The sequence below is a fragment of the Lathamus discolor genome, unplaced genomic scaffold, assembly GCF_037157495.1.
Source record: "Lathamus discolor isolate bLatDis1 unplaced genomic scaffold, bLatDis1.hap1 Scaffold_162, whole genome shotgun sequence".
Lineage (NCBI taxonomy): Eukaryota > Metazoa > Chordata > Aves > Psittaciformes > Psittacidae > Lathamus > Lathamus discolor.
This window is the reverse complement of record NW_027069191.1, coordinates 25,622-46,357: the sequence shown is the minus strand read 5'-3', so window position 1 is coordinate 46,357 and position 20,736 is coordinate 25,622. Positions and strand designations below refer to the sequence as shown.

General features: G+C 52.5%; 1 protein-coding gene across 1 annotated transcript in view; it reads left to right on the top strand.

Moving 5' to 3' along the window:
• Positions 1 to 20,520, top strand: part of LOC136006378 (E3 ubiquitin-protein ligase RNF213-like) — a 42,092-nt gene extending 21,572 nt beyond the window's left edge. Inside the window, exons 28-58 of the mRNA XM_065664383.1 lie at positions 400 to 573; positions 936 to 1,069; positions 1,343 to 1,500; positions 2,100 to 2,303; positions 3,159 to 3,352; positions 3,856 to 3,976; positions 4,321 to 4,427; positions 5,540 to 5,713; positions 5,907 to 6,079; positions 6,750 to 6,846; positions 6,932 to 7,046; positions 7,260 to 7,443; positions 7,803 to 8,005; positions 8,897 to 8,998; positions 9,267 to 9,482; positions 10,205 to 10,286; positions 10,611 to 10,645; positions 11,310 to 11,404; positions 11,569 to 11,719; positions 11,814 to 11,982; positions 13,687 to 13,778; positions 14,194 to 14,451; positions 14,649 to 14,784; positions 15,232 to 15,315; positions 15,585 to 15,753; positions 15,868 to 16,063; positions 17,791 to 17,868; positions 18,086 to 18,286; positions 18,735 to 18,824; positions 19,144 to 19,304; positions 19,919 to 20,520. Coding sequence (XP_065520455.1) covers positions 400 to 573; positions 936 to 1,069; positions 1,343 to 1,500; positions 2,100 to 2,303; positions 3,159 to 3,352; positions 3,856 to 3,976; positions 4,321 to 4,427; positions 5,540 to 5,713; positions 5,907 to 6,079; positions 6,750 to 6,846; positions 6,932 to 7,046; positions 7,260 to 7,443; positions 7,803 to 8,005; positions 8,897 to 8,998; positions 9,267 to 9,482; positions 10,205 to 10,286; positions 10,611 to 10,645; positions 11,310 to 11,404; positions 11,569 to 11,719; positions 11,814 to 11,982; positions 13,687 to 13,778; positions 14,194 to 14,451; positions 14,649 to 14,784; positions 15,232 to 15,315; positions 15,585 to 15,753; positions 15,868 to 16,063; positions 17,791 to 17,868; positions 18,086 to 18,286; positions 18,735 to 18,824; positions 19,144 to 19,304; positions 19,919 to 20,111 — 4,546 coding nt within the window. The 3' untranslated portion in view covers positions 20,112 to 20,520. The remainder of the gene's footprint in view (positions 1 to 399; positions 574 to 935; positions 1,070 to 1,342; positions 1,501 to 2,099; positions 2,304 to 3,158; positions 3,353 to 3,855; positions 3,977 to 4,320; positions 4,428 to 5,539; positions 5,714 to 5,906; positions 6,080 to 6,749; positions 6,847 to 6,931; positions 7,047 to 7,259; positions 7,444 to 7,802; positions 8,006 to 8,896; positions 8,999 to 9,266; positions 9,483 to 10,204; positions 10,287 to 10,610; positions 10,646 to 11,309; positions 11,405 to 11,568; positions 11,720 to 11,813; positions 11,983 to 13,686; positions 13,779 to 14,193; positions 14,452 to 14,648; positions 14,785 to 15,231; positions 15,316 to 15,584; positions 15,754 to 15,867; positions 16,064 to 17,790; positions 17,869 to 18,085; positions 18,287 to 18,734; positions 18,825 to 19,143; positions 19,305 to 19,918) is intronic.
• The last annotated feature ends 216 nt before the right edge of the window (positions 20,521 to 20,736 follow it).

The following is a 20,736-nucleotide window of genomic DNA, read 5'->3' as shown; positions in this document are numbered from 1 at the left end:
GTTGTAGGGAGCAATAAGGTCACCCCTGAGCCTTCTCTTGTCCAGAATAAACTCCCTAGGTCCCTCAGCCATTCCTCATCACACTTGTGCTCCAGGCGCTGCACCAGCTTCCTTGCCCTTCTCTGGCCCTGCTCCAGCACCTCAATGTCTTTCTTGTAATGAGGGACCCAGCACTTTGCCTTGTTGAACCTCATGCAATTGGCCACAGCCCATGGACCGAGCCTGGCCAGATCCCTCTGTAGAACCTTCTTCCACTCCAACAGATCAATACTCCCACCCAGAGAAGCAGCTTGGTTGTTTTGGTTGACTTTAGGGTCTTCAAGACCGATGGCCTCCCCTGGGCAGATGAGGTTTTATGGGGGGAGGTGATGTGATGAGCCAGGTCACCTCCTTTTCCAGGCAAGCCCTCTGGACACACTTGGAGGGCATCGTGGCCAACATCTTTGCCCAGATTCTCGCTGTGGTGGACGCAAACAACAACCTGGATCTCCTCTTGCAAGGCTCTTCACTACCAGAACTGTGGCTCCAGATGTTCCAAGAAGAAACATTCCTAAAGATTGAATACACCAACAAGTAAGAGACAGAGTGTGAATGACTGGGGTGAGGGGGTCTTCCCTGGGAGAGTAGAAGCTGGTGTTTGTAGTGAAACAGCAGCTCATGCTTGGGGTGCAGATGTTTGCAACCTGGCCATGGAGGGTCCTGGGTGTCAAGCCCCTGGCACCAACACTTCCCTGTTGTTCTAAGCTGTCAGCAGAACTGGCTCCTTCCCTGCTCTTGCCCACTTTTCCCTGACTTTCCTACCAGGTTTCTCCACAGGTTTCTGAACTCCTCTGAAGAGAATGTCAGTGGGAGTCGGGAACTTCACCAGGCTGCTCCATCTCTGAACACCTACAGGCTGTTGCACAATTTAATCCTTCTTTCCATTGGAATTCAAGGGCAGCAGATGCTAAGATTTCTGTGTTATCCATGACTGAAGACCCCAACATCTCCCTCTTCTGCCAGTTCCCATTCAGTTGGGTTTTGAAAGCCTACCTGGACAATGTATGGGAGAAGATCTATCATATGAAAGGTAATAGCCTTTCCAGGGGGAGCTTTAACTCCACCAGACTGCTCAAAATCCACATCCTTACCATGAGGGACCATGGGGGCTGTATTCCTCCCTCCACTCATGTTGGGCATCTCTTCTGCATTGTATTTCCTCTTCCTATTGAGGCATTGGGCCTCTTCACCCATGGCCTTGCACTCAGTCACATGTCCACCTCAGTCCTGAGGAGGAGCTCACATTTTCAGCCCAGCAGCCAGTGTGATGTAGAATCATAGATGTAGTCACTGTCCCTTCTAGATCAGCCCCAGAAGCCAACGGAGGAAGTGGCCAGGTTCTACCAAACCTTCATCAAGAACATCTTGACACCAGATAGCAGCAATCCAGACATGCTACGCTGTTATGCCAATGACTTCCTCAGGATGGCTTTTCCTGGACAAGATCTCTCTGTCTATGAGGTCAGTAAGGTTGGGTAGAGCACCAGCCTCAACTGGCCTTGGCATAAAACCCAAATAACCCCAATGGATACTCCATACAACTGCTCACCCCCTGCTGACTGTCCTGAGCAGTGACTGGTCCTTCCAGCTAACTTCCCCCAGTTTATATACCGGAGAAGATGCTCTGTGATATGGAATATGGCTTTGGCTAGTTCGGGTCAGGTTTCTGACTGTGTCTTCTCCCAACATCTTGTGTCCCTCCTTACAGGCAGAGCATGAGAGACTGAAAAGTCCCTCATGAGGCTGAGCCCTGCTGAAGCAGCAACTAAACCATTGGTGTGTTACCAGCATTATGTTAATCCTACATCCAAACCACAGCCCTAACCCAGCTACAGGTTAAAAAATAAACTATCCCAGACAAAACCAGGACAGTGGCCAAACATGATGTTCCCTTCCATGTCTACTCCTCAGCTGTGAGGAACCTTTGGTCTTAATTCCACCTTGAGAACTATTTATGATGAGGAAATTTCCAATGTGCGCAACAGCAATGCTGAACACCCCACCAAAGTCCATTTGCTGTTGGCTTTGAGTGGAAATAACACCTTTTATCCCACCTGCAGGTTCTCTCCAAGGTCTTCCTGGTCAGCGCGAGCCAGCTCTGCTCCTCCTTGGGCCGGGGGGAGATGGGTTTTTCCCCAGTTTGGCTTCACATGGACTATTTCTACCTCCGTGATGATTATCAGCTCTTTGTGGACATAGCAAAAAGCAACAACACTGTTATAAGTGAGCTGCAGGCAATGTATGAGAAGAACCCACCAGAAATGGTGAGCAGAGAGCTGTGTGTGCCTTCAGACCCTTCTCCTAGGGTATTTGAATGTTGATGGTCTTCACAGCTTCCATAATTTAATTACGTTCTCTGTAATTAGTAAGACATCCTTGTGTTTGTGTTACTCTGGGTACCATGTTGAACACACCTTTGACCCTGGAGGTGGGTGGAATTTGTTGTGTTGCGATCCAGTGGTGGGCTCCAGCTCCTTCAGTGTGGAGTGATGTCTACATCCCTCCTTCAAAGAGCAAGCCATGGTTTCTAGAGAGCTCCCTGTGGTGACTCCAAGATCCTTCTTTCTCCTCAGCATGGCTGGACTCATTAAAACCCTTCCTGCTTTGCTGATGGCAGAACTTCACTTCTGAAAGTCCAGCTTAGCCCTGTCAACTACTCTGAAAGTTATACCAGGATCTCATCATAGAATCCCAGACTGATTTGGGTTGGAAGGGACCTTAAACCTCGTCCAGCTCCAGCCCCTCCCATGGGCAGGGACACCTTCCACTAGAGCAGGTTGCTCCAAGCCCCTGTGTCCAGCCTGGCCTTGAACACTGCCAGGGATGGGGCAGCCACAGTTTCTCTGGGCACCCTGTACCAGTGCCTCAGCACCCCCACAGGGAAGAACTTCTTTCTATCCCATCTAATTCTTCCCTCTTCCAGTTGGAAGCTGTTACTCCTTGTCCCACCCCTACACGCTGTTGTAGAAGCCCCCCTCCAGCTTTCTTGTAGGTTCCCTTTAGGCAAGGGGAGCTGCTCTAAGGTATCCCCAGAGCCTTCTCCTTCCCCTGTACCACACCCACAATGAGCTCAGTTCTTTCCTTCACCTCCATTCCTCTCTTTTTGCACGTTGTTCCAGTTTGTCACTCTGGATGCCTTGAACATCCTCCTGGAGAATGTGCAGCCCTCCGAAAACAGGCTTTTGCCCTTCGATGCCTCAGTAGCATGGCTCAAAAGTGTCAAGTCCATTAAGCCCTGGATGGAATGCATCAGTGAGGACAACTATCAGCTTCAGTTCCACCAGAAGAAGCAGCAGCTCCTGGAGAGTGTGTTGTAAGTTCAGTCACTCTCCACTGACAGTAGAGCAAGCAAACCTTCTAATGTCTGAAGGTCAGGTGAACTGAAGTGGCCATCCTCTTGGGGAGCTGGAGACACAAGTCTTCTAACTGTCCCACTCCTTCCTGGTCCTTCTGGAGTCACAAACATGATGGCAAAGTGTCGTGGTTTAAGCAGGACAAAAAATGGCTTCAAAAAAAGGAAGTGGTGGATGTTTCACTATGATCAAACGGTTTCATTCTAGGGAAGTTTCTCCTTGCATGCTTGCTGGTGTCAAAATGGTTTCTGGGGTGGGACAAGTTGGTCTCTCCAAGAGACAATACTCAGAAGGCCCAAAGTTGGTTATAACAAGTAGGACCATGCTATCAATCCTCCTTCTAATACTGTCTCAGCAGGTCCTCAATGCTCACAGGAGGAGTCACAGCAGCAGTGGTGGGAAAGTACCTCAGGAGGTCTGTGGTCCAACCTGATTGTCATCCTTTGGGGTGGGTGTTTTACAGACACCGCTGGCACTGCACCAACATTGTCTACATGTTGATTGACCACCTGCTGCACAATGAGACACAAATGGAGGAGAAACTCCTGCGGCTTGTGGTGAAGCAGTTCATCTTCCTCTGGAATGTAGGTTTTTCTGGGCTGGGAAGCTTGGGAAGGCTTTTTCTCTGGTCCCAGCTCTAGGGAGGCTTCAGGAAAGAAGAAAGGCTGGAAATGCCATCCAAAAGACAAATCCAAATAGGATTCAGAATTCAAAATGAGGATTTGGAATCGAGGAAGCTTCCTTGAGAAGGAAGTGACCTTGATCCACATCACTACCCTCAGAGGTCCATGTAGTGACATCCATACATGGATCTGCTTGGTTCTCCTGCCTAGCCCTGTGTCCTTTCAGCACTGCCATCCCATAATATTTCTCCTCTGTGTCCCAGAGAGATGTTTCTGCTGAGCTTGGACTTGGGTTTCTTCTGCAGCGCCTCTATACGAAGCTTCTGCCGGGCTCTGAACCAGAGAAGACTTTTGATTTGGTGGTGAAAGTGCTGAAGAAATGCAATGAGAATGCCGACATGGTGTATCTGGTGTAAGTGCAAGCAGAAAAGAAGTTGACCTTGGGGTCCTTCTCCATTGCTGTGTTTGTAAAGGGTGGGTCAGCACTCGGGGTGAACCTCTTTGGGTCAAAGGGAGGCCACACTGGTGCAGAACTGGTTGAGAACCTGTCTTGAAGGTGATGAATAACACCAAACCAAAACTCTGGAGATCTTTGGAGATCTCTGGAGAAGCTTCTTTTAGGGGTAGTGATAAAGAAATCAGCTCCCCTGAGCACCCAGGTTTCCGTTCCCTTCACCCAGCCATCCTCAACATGATTAAGCTCCCCTTACCCCATCAATGTATGCTGGAGCCTAGAACCTCCCCATGTCCTGGGCTGCACCCCCAGAGTGTGAGCAGGGTGTCAGGGAGGGGATTCTTTCCCTTTGCTGTGCTCTGAGGAGACTCCCCCTGAAGTCCTGGTCCAGTTCTGGGGCAACAGCACAAGAGGGACGTGGAGCTGCTGGAGTGAGGCCAGAGGAGGCCACGGAGATGCTGCGAGAGCTGGAGCAGCTCTGCTCTGGAGCCAGGCTGAGAGAGCTGGGGTGGTTCAGCCTGGAGAAGAGAAGGCTCCCTGAGGGAAGACCTTAGGCTTCTAGAACAGTGTGTAGGGATGGGATGAAGAGTAACAGGTTTCAGTTGGAAGAGGGAAGAGTTAGATGGGATAAAAGGAAGAAGCTCTTCCCTGTGAGGGTGCTGAGGTGCTGGCACAGGGTGCCCAGAGAAGCTGTGGTTGCCCCATCCCTGACACAGGTTGGACACAGGGGCTTGGAGCAAGCTGCTCTAGTGGAAGGTGTCCCTGTCCATGGCAGGGGCTGCAGCTGGGTGAACTTTCAGGTCCCTTTGAACAGAAACCATTCCATGACTATGATACTCACTACGGGATCGTAGTAGATGCCTGTCTAAGATGGGATGGTCCTCAGGCAGCTTAGAAGATGTGGTGGGCCTTGAAGCAGTGGTGGTTCCCCCTGGTTCTCACCAGTGAGGCCTGGCCAAAGTGCCCATTCAGCCTCGCACCCATCCCAGGGTGTGCATTAGGCAGGAGCCAGCCCTCCTCCAGTCCAGCAGCAGCACTGAACTCCTGCTTCTTTCCTTGGTGTACCTCAGGAAGGGTGTGAAGGAATGCAAGAGTTGCCTGCGGGAGATCACTGACCCAGCGGAGCTGCCCTGCAGCCACATCTTCTGCACTTGCTGCATCCTGGACTGGGACAACAAGCAGTGTAAGATCTGCAAGGAGGAATTCCCAGAGGATTACACGCCCACTGCTTCCAAGGCCACGAGGTATCCTGGTGCTGGCAACAACCTGCTTGCCTTGAGTGTCTTCTTGTTCGAAGTTGGGTAGAAGCTGCTGAACAAACATCTGTCCATCTGAGACCTCCCTGCTTTGAGTCCTGTGCTCTGCAGGGAGAGGGGCGTTGTTTCTTTCCTTAGGGTGGAGTATGACCACAAGTCTTGGTTTTCTTCTGCCCTCCAGGGAAGTTGTTGCCTGTCACAACAAGTTCAGGAGGAAGTGCAATTCCTTCTTTGTGGAGTTCATCAGCATCTACTTCCTGGGAGACAGGCAGGTGCCGTCTGCCCAGATCATTCGGCGACTGCTACAGTTTGTGGCTTCCAAACCTAACCCTGAACATCAGGCATGGAGAAGGGGTAAAGGAACTTGATTTTGCTCTACATGGGTCTGTCCCCACCCCTTGGAAGGCACGAGTACCCCACAACATCCTTTTCTCTAAACTGGAGACATATATTTTGTGGATGAGCAGTTGGGTGGACGGGGAATTGGCTGGATGGTCACATTGAGAGGGTTGTGGTCAATGGCTTAATGGACATCAGTGACAAGTGGCATCTCTCAGGGGTCTGTGCTGGGACCACTACTCCATCAACAACATGGACAGTGGGATGGAGTGTATTGTCAGGACATCTGTGATGACATGAAGTCATCACAAGACTGATGCAGTTGACATGCCCATGGGATGGGATGCAGAAGAACTTGGACAGGGAGCCCATGTGAACCTCATGAGATTCAACTGGGCCAAGTGCAGGATCCTCAAAGAGGAAAGGTTCAGGCTGGATGTGAGGAAGAGATTTTGTACAGTGAGGGTGGTAAAATACTGGCATAGGTTGCCCGGGGGCTGGCAAATGCTCCATCCCTGGAGACATTCCACGCCAGGCTGGATGTGGTTCTGGGCAACCTGATCTAGTTGAAGATGTCCCTCCTCAGTGCAGGGGCGTTGAACTAGATGAGCTTTGAGGGTCCCTTCCAACCCAAACTCTTCTGTGAGTCTATGATTAAATAACAGATGTCATCCTTCCTTCTTAGCCTACAAGCCAAAAAGTGAGTTGTCACCCTTCGAGGAGTGCATGGACACCAGTCCCACCATCCAGTCCTCCCTCCTGAAGCTGCTGCTGCGATGCGGGTCAGCCCCAAGGTTTCTGCCAAACCCCACTGCTGAACCTCTTGGCTATATGGAAGCTGAGGCTCTGTCTCCTTTTCTGCCCCAGGTTCAACAATGTCAAGGTTCACTTGGAAGAATACTTGTCCCAGATGGAAGAAAAGATAATGTCCCACCAAAGTAATATGGACCATTTCTACTTCATGGTGGTGCACTGTTTGGAGGTGAGGGTCCCTTGAGATGCACTGGGAGTCTCAACACCATAACATGGAGCTACCATCTTCATCACATTAATTACCTCCCCCTCCATATCATCTTATGGATGAGGAGCCAAATGAGGAGCTCATCTTGAAGATGAGAGAAGGCCCAAGGAAGGAGGGGGAGCTGCTCGGTTCTAACCCACCTTCAGACTTAAAGATTGTCTCTCTCTTGAGTAGGATTTTATGTATTCTTCTGAAGAAGAAGACATCAGCCAGCTGGCTGAGCGCTGCCTCTCCACCGCAGACCTAGCAGCCTTCTGCGAGCCCCAAGTCTCAAAGATCAACACCCTCCAGTTCATCGCCCAGCTCCGGCTCTCCATCAGCCACGTGGCCACCGTGCTTGGCAGATGGATGCTTCCAGGTGAGTCCTGCTTGGTGTCAGATAAGAACTACGCCTACCCCACAGAAGGTCTAGAAGGAGCCCCAGAAAGGTCTAAACTTGGGGTTTTTTGATGGAAAATAGCTGGGTTTAATAAAGGTTAATAACTTTCATGAAAGTTTAGCTTGTTTTGGACAAAATTCCAGCTCTTCAGTCCCTAGACTCACTGTGTTCTACCTACATGTTAAGGGACCTTCTCACTGCCCATTGCCTTGAAGCATGGGTAGAAGATCCTGGGTCCTACTGCAACCTAAACAGCCATAGGGGCTGCGCTGGTGAAGGACGTGTACGATGGGCCGTGATCATAGGGAATAGGCATGATGAGAGACCTTTTCTTGCAGATCCAGATGCACCTACTGCAGAAAGGACTGAGAAAGATCAAGACCTGGTGAAGGCAATGAAGAAGCTGGTTGCAAAGGCTCCAACTCCATGGCCTCAGGTGTTCCTCATCAGAAATCTCTGTGACCTCTATGGGTTCACCTCTATGTGGAAGATTCTTCAGGTGGAGAAGTGGATTCTACCCCAGGGTGTGGAAGTTTCACAGGTGAGTTGTTTCTTGAGAGCCTGGTGCCAAAGCAGAGCTGAGGGTAGTGGGCAGATCCTACCCAGAGCTCCAGCCCTGAGAAAAAGGACTTGGAGATGTTGAGTGACAAGAAGCTCCCCTTAACCCATCAGTGTGTGCTTGGAGCCCAGAATCCCCCCCACCATGTCCTGGGCTGCAACCCGAGAGTGTGAGCAGCAGGGCAGGGAGGGGATTCTCTCCCTCCGGTGTGCTCTGGGAAGACCCCCCCTGCAGCCCTGATCCAGCTCTGGGGCAGCAGCACAAGAGGGACGTGGAGCTGCTGGAGTGAGGCCAGAGGAGGCTATGGAGATGCTGTGAGGGCTGGAGCAGCTCTGCTCTGGAGCCAGGCTGAGAGAGCTGGGCTGGGGCAGCCTGGAGAAGAGAAGGCTCCTTAAGGGGAGACCTTAGAGCAGTTCCAGTGCCTAAAGGGGCTACAGGAAACCTGCAGAAGGGCTTCTACAACAGCGTGTAGTGATGGGACAAGGAGTAACAGCTTCCAACTGGGAGAGGGAAGAGATGCGATATAAGGAAGAAGCTCTGTCCTGTGAGGGTGCTGCGGCGCTGGCACAGGGTGCCCAGAGAAGCTGCGGCTGCCGCATCCCTGGCAGTGTTCAAGGCCAGGTTGGACACAGGGGCTTGGAGCAAGCTGCTCTAATGGAATGTGTCCCTGCCCATGGCAGGGGGATTGGAACTAGGTGAGCTTTAAGGCTCCTCCCAACCCAAACCAGTCTGGGTTTCTGTGATTCTTAAAATTGACTCATGGGGCTCCTTTCCAGTTGAGGAGAGTGACAATCCCTCACAGGCTCTTCTCGTGCCTCTCTTGGATGTCCTGCACTTGCTTCTCAGGATCACAAAGTTCATCTGTGTTTTCAGGATAGAAGAGCCTGGTCCAATACAACACTGATGTTTTGTGTGCTGGACAAAGCACAAAACCAGCTTAAAAGCCAAGTATCCACAGCAAAACAGAGCCTGACCGTGAGTATCTGTTGTGCCTCTGACAGGAGGTCTCAGGTTTGGTCTGAAACAGTTGGTTGGTCTGGAAGTGTTGGCTGGTCTAGAACCTCCTGGAAACAGGAGCTTTCCATCTGTCTTGATGTAGAGCTGTGGCTTCTCCCTGCTGCCAGAGGACACAAATGGGTCTTGGCATGGACAGTGGACCTCAGGGGTGAAGCCAGAAGGCCCCTCATGGGCAGGTGCCATGCTGGTTGCCTTCACTTACGTCTGTGTTGTTCAACCTTTGTAGTCTGTCATGAGACAAATGGAGAACATCCTCCAATTGTCGTCCAGCGCAGATGAGCTGCCAGAAGACAAGCTTATGAAGATCGTGGATGCTTTGGGTAATGGTGAAGACCCAGGCCTGCAAGAGGTTGTCTTCCACACTGCGCTCACTCTGGCCTTGTTCCCAAGCCGCATCACTCACTTCCTCAGGAATATCAGCTTCAAGCCCCGCGTGGTGATGGTGAGTCTCCAAGGATGAGGTGGACAGCTTTCTCCACCCCACTGTACTGGTGCAATGTGTCCTGGTCAGCTTGTTGCTTTGTAGATCATTGTTCCTCTTCCTTCTCGTTCATTGGGCTGATAAGTAATTGTGACCATTCATCCTTGTCTCCTTCAAATGTGGATGTCTATGGGTGATACCCATCTCTCTACTGACTCAAGGGGAGCTGGGGGCCTGGCAGAGCTTTGTTGGTGGAGATAAAGTGGTTTGAAGCCCAGCCTGAGCTTCAATATTCCTTCTGCCAAAGGTCTTCCATCACTGAGATGATGGTGGAAATGCTCATTCCCCTTGGATGAGTCCATGCATGAGTTGTTCCTGTTATTGGAGGGCTGCAGGAAGCAACCAGGACATTTGCTGCTTTTCCTGGAAGTGGCTCATCTCCCTTCCCATCAAGATCATGGTTGGCTCATGGCGTATTCAGTTCCAGAATCAAAACTCCTAGATAACTGGACTCTTGGGGACTTTGCTTCTGTCTGGTCACTCCAGCCTCAAGTCTTTTTGTCTCATGTACTTCACCTAGTCCCCATTCTTCACCAGAAGTTTCTGCCTGATGACAGTGGCCATGTAGAACCTTTCTTCTCCACTGCTGGCTTTAGAAGCCAAATTGTTCCTCAGATGGGTGGGATGTGAGTGAGGGAGATGGTTACTCCACATCTCATCTTCTATCGTGTTTCCTTTGCAAGGGGTCCTACCTTCCCACCATGCCTGGGGACCTGCTTTTTGATGAGAACAACTGGAAAAGTGGTGAGACAGAGAAGATCTGGAGTAAGTACTGGGGGAATCTCACTGCTCTTGTGTGTGTTGGGGACCCACCAGCAACTGATTGGCCAAGGAATAGAGGGAAGGGATTAAAGACTCCTGCAGGCCGTCTCCATCCTTCCCTGTAGAAGGTGGAGTTCATCTTTCCTGATCTCCACTTGCATGGAGCAACTTTGGGTCCTTTGTGAGAAGTTCTGCGAGAGATGTGTGGTGGGCCTGGCTTCCAGGAAGTGGGGGCCAGGCCTGTTCACTCTCTTGGGGAGCTTATGCCCACGTTCCCATCATGGAGGCTGTTGTGGAGATGACAGACTAACCATGTCCTCTTTCTAGGCTGTCAGTGTGGCTTGTGCTGGGTTGTCACCAACGTAAGTGCCTCCTTCTGGCTGGTGGTCTTTGCAGCTCTATCTTCTCACGCTTTTCATTGCATCTCTGTCACTTCCATGCGTGGGATGGAGCTTCTCAGGTCTTATTCTGGCTCCCAGAGGCGCCCATCCCCTTTGCACCATCTTGAAACACTTCTCGGTCTCTTGGCTTGGCTGCTGCTTCTGGGTGGCTGCTGCTTCTGGGTGGCTGCTATAGACACTTGTGCTGCTGCCCTGATCCTCTCCTAATGTGGACTCCAATGCCACCTCTGTGCCAAGTGGTCTTTTAGCTGCAAGAGCAACTGCAAGGCTCAGAAGCCAGCTGGGCTCTTCTCCAACTCAGGTGAGTTCATCTCCCAGCAAGGCACTGGGCTAAATGGAGCTGGGATTTGTGCCTCCCCATGGAGTGCTTCCAGGTCTTGCTTAGTCTCATCTCCAAACTGACTCCTAGACATATCCTGCGGGCTGTAGGAGGAACCTGGTTGGTCTGGAGATGTTTGCTCACATCTCCTCCCACCTCTTGTTGGCTGTTGCAATGAGCCCACGTAGAAAATCAGGCAGAAGCCATGGAAATCCTCTGGGTGCCCTCAGCTTTTGCTTGAAGCGTTTAGCACCTGGGTGGTCTCCCAGTTCCTCTCTTACCCCACCCTCATGTGTCCAAATGCAGTGTGGGCTTCCCGTGGAAGTGAAGAAGTGCAAATGTGGTGCCGCCGTTGGGGGAACCAAGCACAGACCCAAGAAAGGCTTTATGCAGAAGGAAGTGTAAGTCAACCTTCTGCAGCCCCAGAGGTCTTCACCTGTCCACCTAACCCTCCCACTGTGCCCTGGGTACAGGGGAAATGTCAAAGCAAAGATCTCTTTGCCCCATGGTCTCATGGTGAGACCTAGCACAAGATGCGGCGGGTGACTGCTTCTTCTTGACTCAGCTCTGAGGCTACAACGGAGAAAGGCTCCATCCTGGAGAGACCCATCTCAAGCAGGACAGAGCTGGAGAGGTGCCTGTCCCCTGCCTGCGTGGCTCTGGCAAGAGCTCTGCTCCATTCCTCCCTCCTGCTGGGGATCTATGCGGACAAAGAGGTCAGTGAGCACCACCCCACGAGGAGCACTCAGCCCAACTTGGGAGGAGACCTTCTTGAGAAGGTCTAAGGGAGGAACCTGCCACATCCTTCAGGCCATTCTGGACCTGATGAGAGAGAAACCGGAGGATGTGGAAAAATTCTTCTGGGGCCAGCTTCAGAAAGACGTGGAGAGCCTGGCAGACGCCCTCGGCAGGAGCATGGAGGATGCCCTGTTGACTCTGCACCTCTTTCTACAGCATCTATGCAAGTACAGCTCAGCAGGTAGGAGATGCTGGGAAGCAATGGGAGGTCACCAGAAAGCTTGTGGTGGTTGGGTTCTAACCAGGACCAGTATCATTGTTTCCTCTTTCCTGGGACAGTCTTTGTCCCAGGAAAGCAGTGAGAAGACAGGGAGCATCACGAGGGCAGTGAGCTAATTCAGAACACTCGGGCCAGAGCAGCTTGAGGGAATGAGCAAGCTAGGAGATACAGATCAGTCAGTCTCTGTGCCTGGCAAAGTCTTGGAGCAGATTCTGCTGGAAGGCATGCTAAGGCACATGAAAAGCAACAAGGTGCTTGGTGACAGCCAGCATGGCTTCACTAAGGGGAAATCCTGCCTGACCAATTTGGTGGCTGCCTATGACGGGGCTACAGAACTGATGGACAGGAGTAGAGCAGCTGATGTCATCTACCTGGACTTGTGCAAAGCGTTTGACACTGTCCCACACGACATCCTTGTCTCTAAATTGGAGAGACATCAATTTGATAGACAGACCACTTGGTGGATAAAGAACTGACTGGATGGCCACACACAAAGAGTTGTGGTCAATGGCTCAATGTCCGGCTGGAGACCAGTAATGAGTGGTGTCCCTCAGGGATCGGCGTTGGGACCGATCTTGTTTAACATCTTTGTCGGTGACATGGAAAGTGGGATTGAGTGCGACCTCAGCAAGTTTGCCAATGACACCAAGCTGTGTGGTTCAGTTGATACGCTGGAGGGAAGGGATGCCATCCAGACGGCCCTTGACACGCTTGTGAGGTGGGCTGATGCCAGCCTTATGAAACTCAACCATGACAAGTGCAAGGTCCTACACCTGGGTCAGAGCAATCCCAGGCACAGCTACAGGTTGGGCAGAGAAGAGATTCAGAGCAGCCCTGCAGAGAAGGACTTGGGGGTGTTGGTCGATGAGAAAATGAACATGAGCCGGCTTCCGTGTGCGCTCGCAGCCCAGAAAACCAACCGTATCCTGGGCTGCATCCAAAGGAGTGTGACCAGCAGGGCGAAGGAGGTGATCCTGTCCCTCTACTCTGCTCTCGTGAGACCTCACTTGGAGTATTGTGTGCAGTTCTGGTGTCCTCAACATAAAAAGGACATGGAACTGCTGGAACAAGTCCAGAGGAGGGCCACGAGGATGATCAGGGAACTGGAGCACCTCCCATATGAAGACAGGCTGAGGAAGTTGGGGCTGTTCAGCCTGGAGAAGAGAAGGCTGCGTGGAGACCTCACAGCAGCCTCCCAGTATCCGAAGGGGGGCTACAGGGATGCTGGGGAGTGACTCTTCATTAGGAACTGTAGTGACAGGAGAAGGGGTAACAGGTTCAAACTGAAACAGGGGAAGTTTAAATTGGGTATAAGGAAGAAATTCTTTACTTTAAGGGTGGTGAGGCACTGGAGTGGGTTGCCCAGGGAAGCTGTGAATGCTCGATCCCTGGTGGTGTTCAAGGCCAGGTTGGACAGAGCCTTGGGTGGGATGGTTTAGTGGGAGGTGTCCCTGCCCATGGCAGGAGGGTTGGAACTAGATGATCTTGAGGTCCTTTCCAACCCTAACTATTCCATGATCCTAAGATTCTAAGAGGGTGTCTGCATCATCCCTTCTGCTCTTGGCTCCTCTTACTTCTACATCAGGCTGTCAAGAAACCAAAGCTCTGCGCAGACCCCAGGCTCTACAGCACAAAAGCTCATGTGTTCCTCTGTGTCTTCTCTAGGTGAGAGTACGGCCTTGGGCATCCTGCATGACAAGAAGGACTGGGAAGAATGGGAAATCTTGTTCAAAACCCTGGCTCAGCCCATCCTCCAGGTACACATGGTCCCAGCTGCTGCTGCTATCACATACCCAAAGCACCATTTCCTGGTCATGTCCATGTCCAGACACATCTGCTGGGCTCAGTGTGGAAGAAAACATTTGTCACCTCTTTTGTGAAAGGGGACCTTGTCGTGGTGTGGTCTCCTGCTTCACTCCAGTAGAGAACTGACTTCTTGGATGCTTTGATTCAGATCCTCCTTGGAAACCCATTGGTTTTCTTCCCTTGGAAAAACCACCTGTGGGTTTCTGCCTGGGCACTTGGGTTCTTGTTCCTTTGGAGACAAGTTTTCCCCATGTTCCCCACTTCTCCAGAGCCCTCATTGCTTTTCTTTGCCCTGAGACCCTGTGAATCCCCTCAGGCCTCTTGAGTGAGGGGAGGTGGCTCCTAATGACCCTTGGTTTCTTGCAGGAACTGAAGCACAGCCTTAATTCTCTCAAGGACCAGAGGATGAATGAAGGTCCCCAGAGCTTCAGCCTCCTCCTGAAAATAGCTCATGGCCAGACACCCCCTCACCAAGACCTACCAAGGCAGGGGCTGATCAACCAGCCCTGCATGTGGCAATTGGAACAGAAGATGACCATCCAGACCCTGATGCATTTCCTGCAGCTGGAAGGTGGAGAAGACACTGGAAGTCCATACCCAATTCTGCTGGAGCTCTTGTCAAAGGTTGGTTGTGGGAACATCCCCTCTCCACCAAAGCACATGCAATAGATTCAGCCTGGTCAGTGTCCGTGGGTAACTGTTCACCCCACCCTGTGTTTCTTCGGAACATCCAAGCAAGACAAGTCCCCCTTGTCCAGATGCCCCTCCAGATGCCGTGTGGGATCCTTGTCCCTTGACTCACATAGCATTTTCTCTTCCAGCTTGAGAACATCCAACACATCCAACACCTGCCTGACATCTTCCGGCTGCAGAATGCCCTGATCCACTTCTTCCAAAACAGCCAGAAAGGGGAGCACTACACAGTCCAGCAGTTTCTGGATCAGCCTGAGCTGTCAGGTGTGCTATGGAATTCCATCACCCCTCAGCACCCACATGCTCCACCGAGACGCTGCTGGCATACTTGCTGTGGTGGAGGCAGCACTAGAGCAGCCCATGAGGGCTCTGCTTTGAAGGACCAGTTTTGGAGGGGAGTTTAGGAGGAGGTGGAGGCCTGAGGCATTGAGGGCATCCAGGGCAGATCCTTTCTCCTGGGGCATGTGGGGCTTGGCGAGGTTGTTCTGCCATGTGCAAGGTGGCTGAGATGGGCTTCTCAGCTCCTAAGTTGTGGTGCCTGGTTGGTTGATGTCACACATGGTCTCATGGAGGCTCGAAGCTCAAGCTCAAGCGAGCATGGTTTGGGTGACACTTCCGGCCATGTTCCTGTTGGGACACATTCTCTGAGCTGACCTGTCTCCTGGGAGGATGCCTTGAGGGGGCTGCTTTTTATTCTCTCTGTCTCCATAGAGGAGCAACGTTTGGCTTTCAGCAGAGCTATTGAGACCATCCAGAAGGTTTGGGGCAATATTAAGATGAACCCATCCATCTCAGGTATGTGGTCACCTGCAGGAGGTCCTCTTGCCTTGACTGTTTGGTCTGCTCTGAAGCAGAGCTGCTTTCTGCACTTACCCTTGCTAGCAGAGCTGCTTTCTGCACTTACCCTTGCTAGCAAAGCTGCTGAGCTTGCTTCCCCACCTGCTGAAACCACATTAGAACCCCTCCTAAAGATACAAAACCTGATAAAGAACCCTTCCAAGACCTCAGTGGAAGGGAGGATGTCCCCTGGCTCCATACAGTGGGTAGAAGACCTCCTTTTACAGGCATCACCGTCCTGTCAGACCTCTCGCCCAGCGACATCAGCACCAGCACTGCCATCCTCCACCTCCTCCCAACCCAACCATCCATCAGCTGCCTGGTGGCCAGGTTCCTCATCCAGCTGCAGAACAGCTGCGTGGACACGGCCGCACGAGTCACCAGGGAGAGGCAGTGGTAATGTCCCAAGATGCTGACCCTGTAGCTTGTCCACCTCCTCCAGCAGGTCCTCAGTGGCAGAGCAGGGCAAGGTGAGAGACCCAGCAACCTGGGCAACCGTTCCTCTCCCAGGTCCATCTCCGTAGAAGAGATGAAGCCCTCCTCTGTGCTGACTGTAACCAAGAGTGACCTGGTGACCATGGCACTGGCCAACTTGCAATACGAGATAGACAAAGACGGCACCAAAATGACCTACTTCGACTTCCAGATGCTGCAGAGGCAAGTGGTTCATCGCTTCATCAGTGGGAAGCCCATCATCAAAGCTCAGGTGAGCTCCGCACCGGCCAAATCAGGTTGTCCCAGGCCAGCAGTGGCATTTGGGTCTGTTTCCAGCTTCTTCTGGAGTCAGCAGACTCAACTGAAGGCAATAGCAGATGCCTGCTGTGCATCTGCCTCTGTTCCTTGGGTTTTGAAGGAGTGCCATGACCAGAAGCTGCATCTGTGGCCATGAAATGGTAGTCTGAAAGGCAGTGTGAAGACCTACAGCCCTGCTTCTGTTTTCTTTGAGCACAAGGGAGGTGTTGGTAGTGTTCAAAGAGCTTCAAGAGGCGTCTCCCAGGCTTATGTTCAGCCTAGAGAAGAGAAGCTGTGAGGAGACCTCAGAGCAGCTTCCAGTGTCTGAACGGGCTACAGGGATGCTGGGGATGGACACTTCATCAGGGAATGTAGTGAAGGGACAAAGGGTGATGGGTTCAGACTGAAACAGGGGAAGTTCAGGTTAGATCTAAGGCAGAAGTTCTTTCCTGTGAGAGTGCTGAGGTGCTTGTACAGAGTGCTCAGAGAAGCTGTGGCTGACTCATCCCTGTCAGTGTTCAAGGCCAGGCTGGACAGGGCTTGGAGCAAGCTGCTCTAGTGGAAGGTGTCCCTGTCCATGGCAGGGGTTGGAGCTGGATGAGCTTTAAGGTCCCTTCCAACACAAACCATTCCATGATTCTATGATTCTAAGTAGGGTCAAAAGTGGGACTCTGAACCACCTTGGAGGAGAACATCTCTGGGGCTGTTGGTCTCCATTCTGTGTAAATGAAGCCTGGAGTTGGTGGGAAAAGGGGACTTGAGGACACCAGAACCAGGCTGTCCTGTGCGTGGTTTCCTAAAGGTGGACATCAGTCCACACTGGCTGTTCCCAGGACATTTTTGGTCCCATCTTTCCAAGGGAGACTTTCTAAATCACTTTCCTGGGAAGAAAGGTGAGGCTGCAAGGTCCCCCAATCCTGCTCCATGGACATGCCTTCCTTCAGACGTCAGGTACCTTCCCTCATCTCCACAACCCCACAGTGGCCTCAGGAGACCATGCAGAACCCATAGGGACATAACATGGGCTCACATCCGCCCAGCTGAGCTTCTCTACTGGCTTCCATTAAGTGACATGTTGTCGTGGTTTAAACCCAACCACAAACCTCGTTCACTCACTCCCCCCCCACTCTTGCCCTCCCCCTGCTCCTGGAGGGACAGAGAGGAGAATCGAAAAGAATGCAACTCCCACGGGTTGAGACAAGAACAGTTTAGTAACTAAGGTATCACACAAATCACTGCTGCTACCACCAATGATAATAATGATAAAAGAAATAACAAGAGGAAAGAATACAACAGCTCAGCATCAGCCGACCAATAACTCGCCCCACTCCCCCCAGCCAAGCACCGACCGATACCTCGTCCAACCCTGCAGTCCCGCAGCCCTTCCGGGTCCACTCTCTCTGTTACATCCTGGGCATGACGTGCTGTGGTATGGAATACCTCTTTGGTCAGTTTGGGTCAGGTGTCCTGTCTCTGTTTCCTCCCGGCCTCCCCTCCTCCCTGGCAGAGCATGAGGCTCAGAAAGTCCTTGGCCAGACCAAACATTCGAGCAGCAACTGAAAACATCGGCGTTATCACCACTGTTCCAAGGCCAAAAGATCAAAACACAGCACTGTATCAGCTCCTAAGAAGGAGAAAAATGACTGCTACTGCTGAACCCAGGACACACATTCATAACCATTTGTCCCAAACACTTTCCAGACAGCTCCATCCATTGCCCTCAACAACATGAGGACCCTCCAGGCCACCAAGACGAAAGTCAGGGACCAACTGCCCCAGGTAGGAAACAAGTGGCTGGTTGTCTTCTCCTCCGTCAAGCCCTGAGGTCTCCCTCCAATCCCGTGGCATGATGGGGGCACAGAGAGTGCGCAGTTGTGTGGGAAGGACCAAGGCCAACTCAAGCAGGGGGTGGAGACCTGGCAGGACCCAGTTGTCTTGCACAGGCTGGAAGGACATCACCCTTGGTGGGTCACATCCCCACTGTTCTTGCTGCCAGGAGATGCTCAGCATCAACCAGCAGAAGCACATCATGGAAGAGGCCCGCTCGGTCAATGCCCTCTCCAAGGTCTTGGACACCCTGAAGGTGGCTGCTGAGTTCCTGGCCATGACGGGTGGTGACCCAGAGTGCCCGCTGCCCGAGTACATCCGGCAGGAGCTGAGGATGGATGCCAAAGCAAAGCAGCTCCAGGATGTGCCGGTGGGCAAGGGGTGAAGTTGGGTGGGAAGTGGGACCTTCGCCCTTGCTCCCTCTGCATTGCCCATGGCTCCCACCACCTTCACATGCTGCAAGTGTCCATGGAGGGTTGGGGGTCTCCTCCTCAGAGCAAAGAGGTCCTGGGCACCTGGGTGGGTTTCAAAGCTTGGCTTGGTGGTGCCAGGTTTTCATGCCATGTCCATCAACCCCTTGTGGACACCTCATGCACTGCGGATAGCCTGGGACATCTCTGGGGGGTACACTGGTGATGTGAGCCAATGGGTGGTAGATGGGCCTGCCTGGGGGCTTGACCTGCGTGGTCAAGGTGCAGCTACTGGGGGATGTTGGTGGCCCAACGTATGGTCCTCCAGGACATGCTGGAGTCAGTTGAGTGTGTATGGGACCTTCCCAAGGAGCTAAGGGGCTGTGTTTCTCCATCACACTTCTTCAGGTGGTGCCCAACACCCGGCTGAAGCACATCCTGTCACTGTGGCAGGTCCTGGCAGCTCGCAGGTCCATGCTGTTGGTACAGATGAACCAGGTGAGGGAGAAGAGATTGGGTTTGGAGGGGGGGTTTGCTCCCTTGGGAGGAGAAAGGAGCCCTATGATGCTGCAGCCATTTGACATCCCCATCTCATCCCTCCCCTGGGTTAAATCAAGGTCTCTAGCCCATCCTGCAGATAATTCACTCCCTTGGGTACTTCCAAGACTGGCTCATGTCTTGGAAGTTCTTTGGTCATCCTGATAGGAGGTTTCACACAAGGACACAAGAGGGTTGTGGTTCTTTCTCCATGAGAAGTCACCTCTGGGGGGGGATGTGCTGGAGTCGTCTCTTTTCTGAAGCTTGGTGCTCCTGGCAGGATCCCTTCTGCCTGATGCCCAAAGAGTTCCAAGAGAAGCTGAGTAAAATGGAGGAAAAAGCCTTGTCCTCTGCGCTGGCCAACACCAACCTCAACCTCTTCCTCATTGAGCTGCATGAGATGATCACAGTTGCACTGTCCAGCTTCCAGCCACAAGATGAGTAAGTCCAGGTCGTATCCTGGGACGTGCGGAGCAGTGGCACACGTCACAGCTTCCTGGTGGGGTTCGGTTGGGAAGAGACCTCTGAAGGTCTCTGGTCCAAGTCCTGCTCCAGGCAGGTTACTCAGGGCCTCATCTGGTGAATCTCCGTCTTCGGAGATGCTTGTCCTGGGGGTTGGCCCAAGGTGGCACTACAGCTGATGGAAAGGAGTTTTTCTCATGCCCAACCATCTGCTGCTTTGTTGGCTTCTGATGCCACCAGAGACACTGAAGGGCAGCCTCTAGCACGATGCGTTGGCCACCATTGACCAGCGACCTTGGCCACCATTGAGAGCCACTACTGACCAGCGACCTTGGCCACCATTGAGAGCCACTACTGACCAGCAAGCTTGGCCACCATTGAGATCCACCATTGACCAGCAACCTTGGCTACCATTGAGAGCCACCACTGACCAGCAACCTTGGCCAGCACTGAGAGCCTCCACTGACCAGAGACCTTGGCCAAGACAGTGCTTATGGTTGATAGCCATTGCTGGCCATGGCTGGCTGCTGGGGGTGGTGGAACATCCACCCCATCTGCACCCACTCACCCTTCTGCTTTGCATCCCTCCACAGGCTGAAAGTCGCTTTCACGTTCTTCCTGGAAGAAAACCAAGTCCCTGCCAGCTCAGTTTGCAGCCTCACGGATGCCCTGGACCCTGACATTCCCATCAAGAACATCCTCTCTGTCTGGAGGACGGCTGCAAGGACCAGCCAGTCCAATGTCCCTGCCTACAGCCAGAAGGGGACAGCCCAAGGTGGTCATTAGGTGGAAACATCTGTCCCAGATCTGGGGGCAACACATCAGCCACATGTGAGCTCTTGGAGCAGCTTGAGCCTCCAAGCCCCTGAAATCCTGCTCCCCAAGGCCTGAACCCAGGTGCAAAGCTCCCACCTGGACCCACTGCCTCCCCTCGGGGGCCTCAAGCATCCCTGTCCCTCCCACCCTGCTGAGCCACATGGAGAGCATCCCCATGGACACATCCCCAGTACCCTGTCCTCAGTTAGCCAGCTCTGCCCCCTAAAGCCCCTGTATGGGTGCCTGAGGAGTTGTAGTCCCTTCTACCTCCCCAGTGCTGTCCACCGGGTACATCTGTGCCTCTCCATACCCATCATCAGTGGCCTCTGTCCTGCCTTGTTCTTCTCCTTTCTGTCATCATTAAATGCTCAAGGACCCATCTTGGTTTCTTGTTGTTCCTGAAATGGTGGTGGAGGGGACCTGGCCGGTGTCATGGGTACGACCAGACCATCTCAGGGGCTACTGTGGGGCTCAAAGGCCCTCCAGACCTGGCAAGACCTTCAGTAGTCACACGTCCTCAGGGGCAGAAAAGACCAGAGGTATCTCCCAGTGCTCCCAGTATACCCCAGTGCCCTCAAGGGTTTGACCCCTGTGG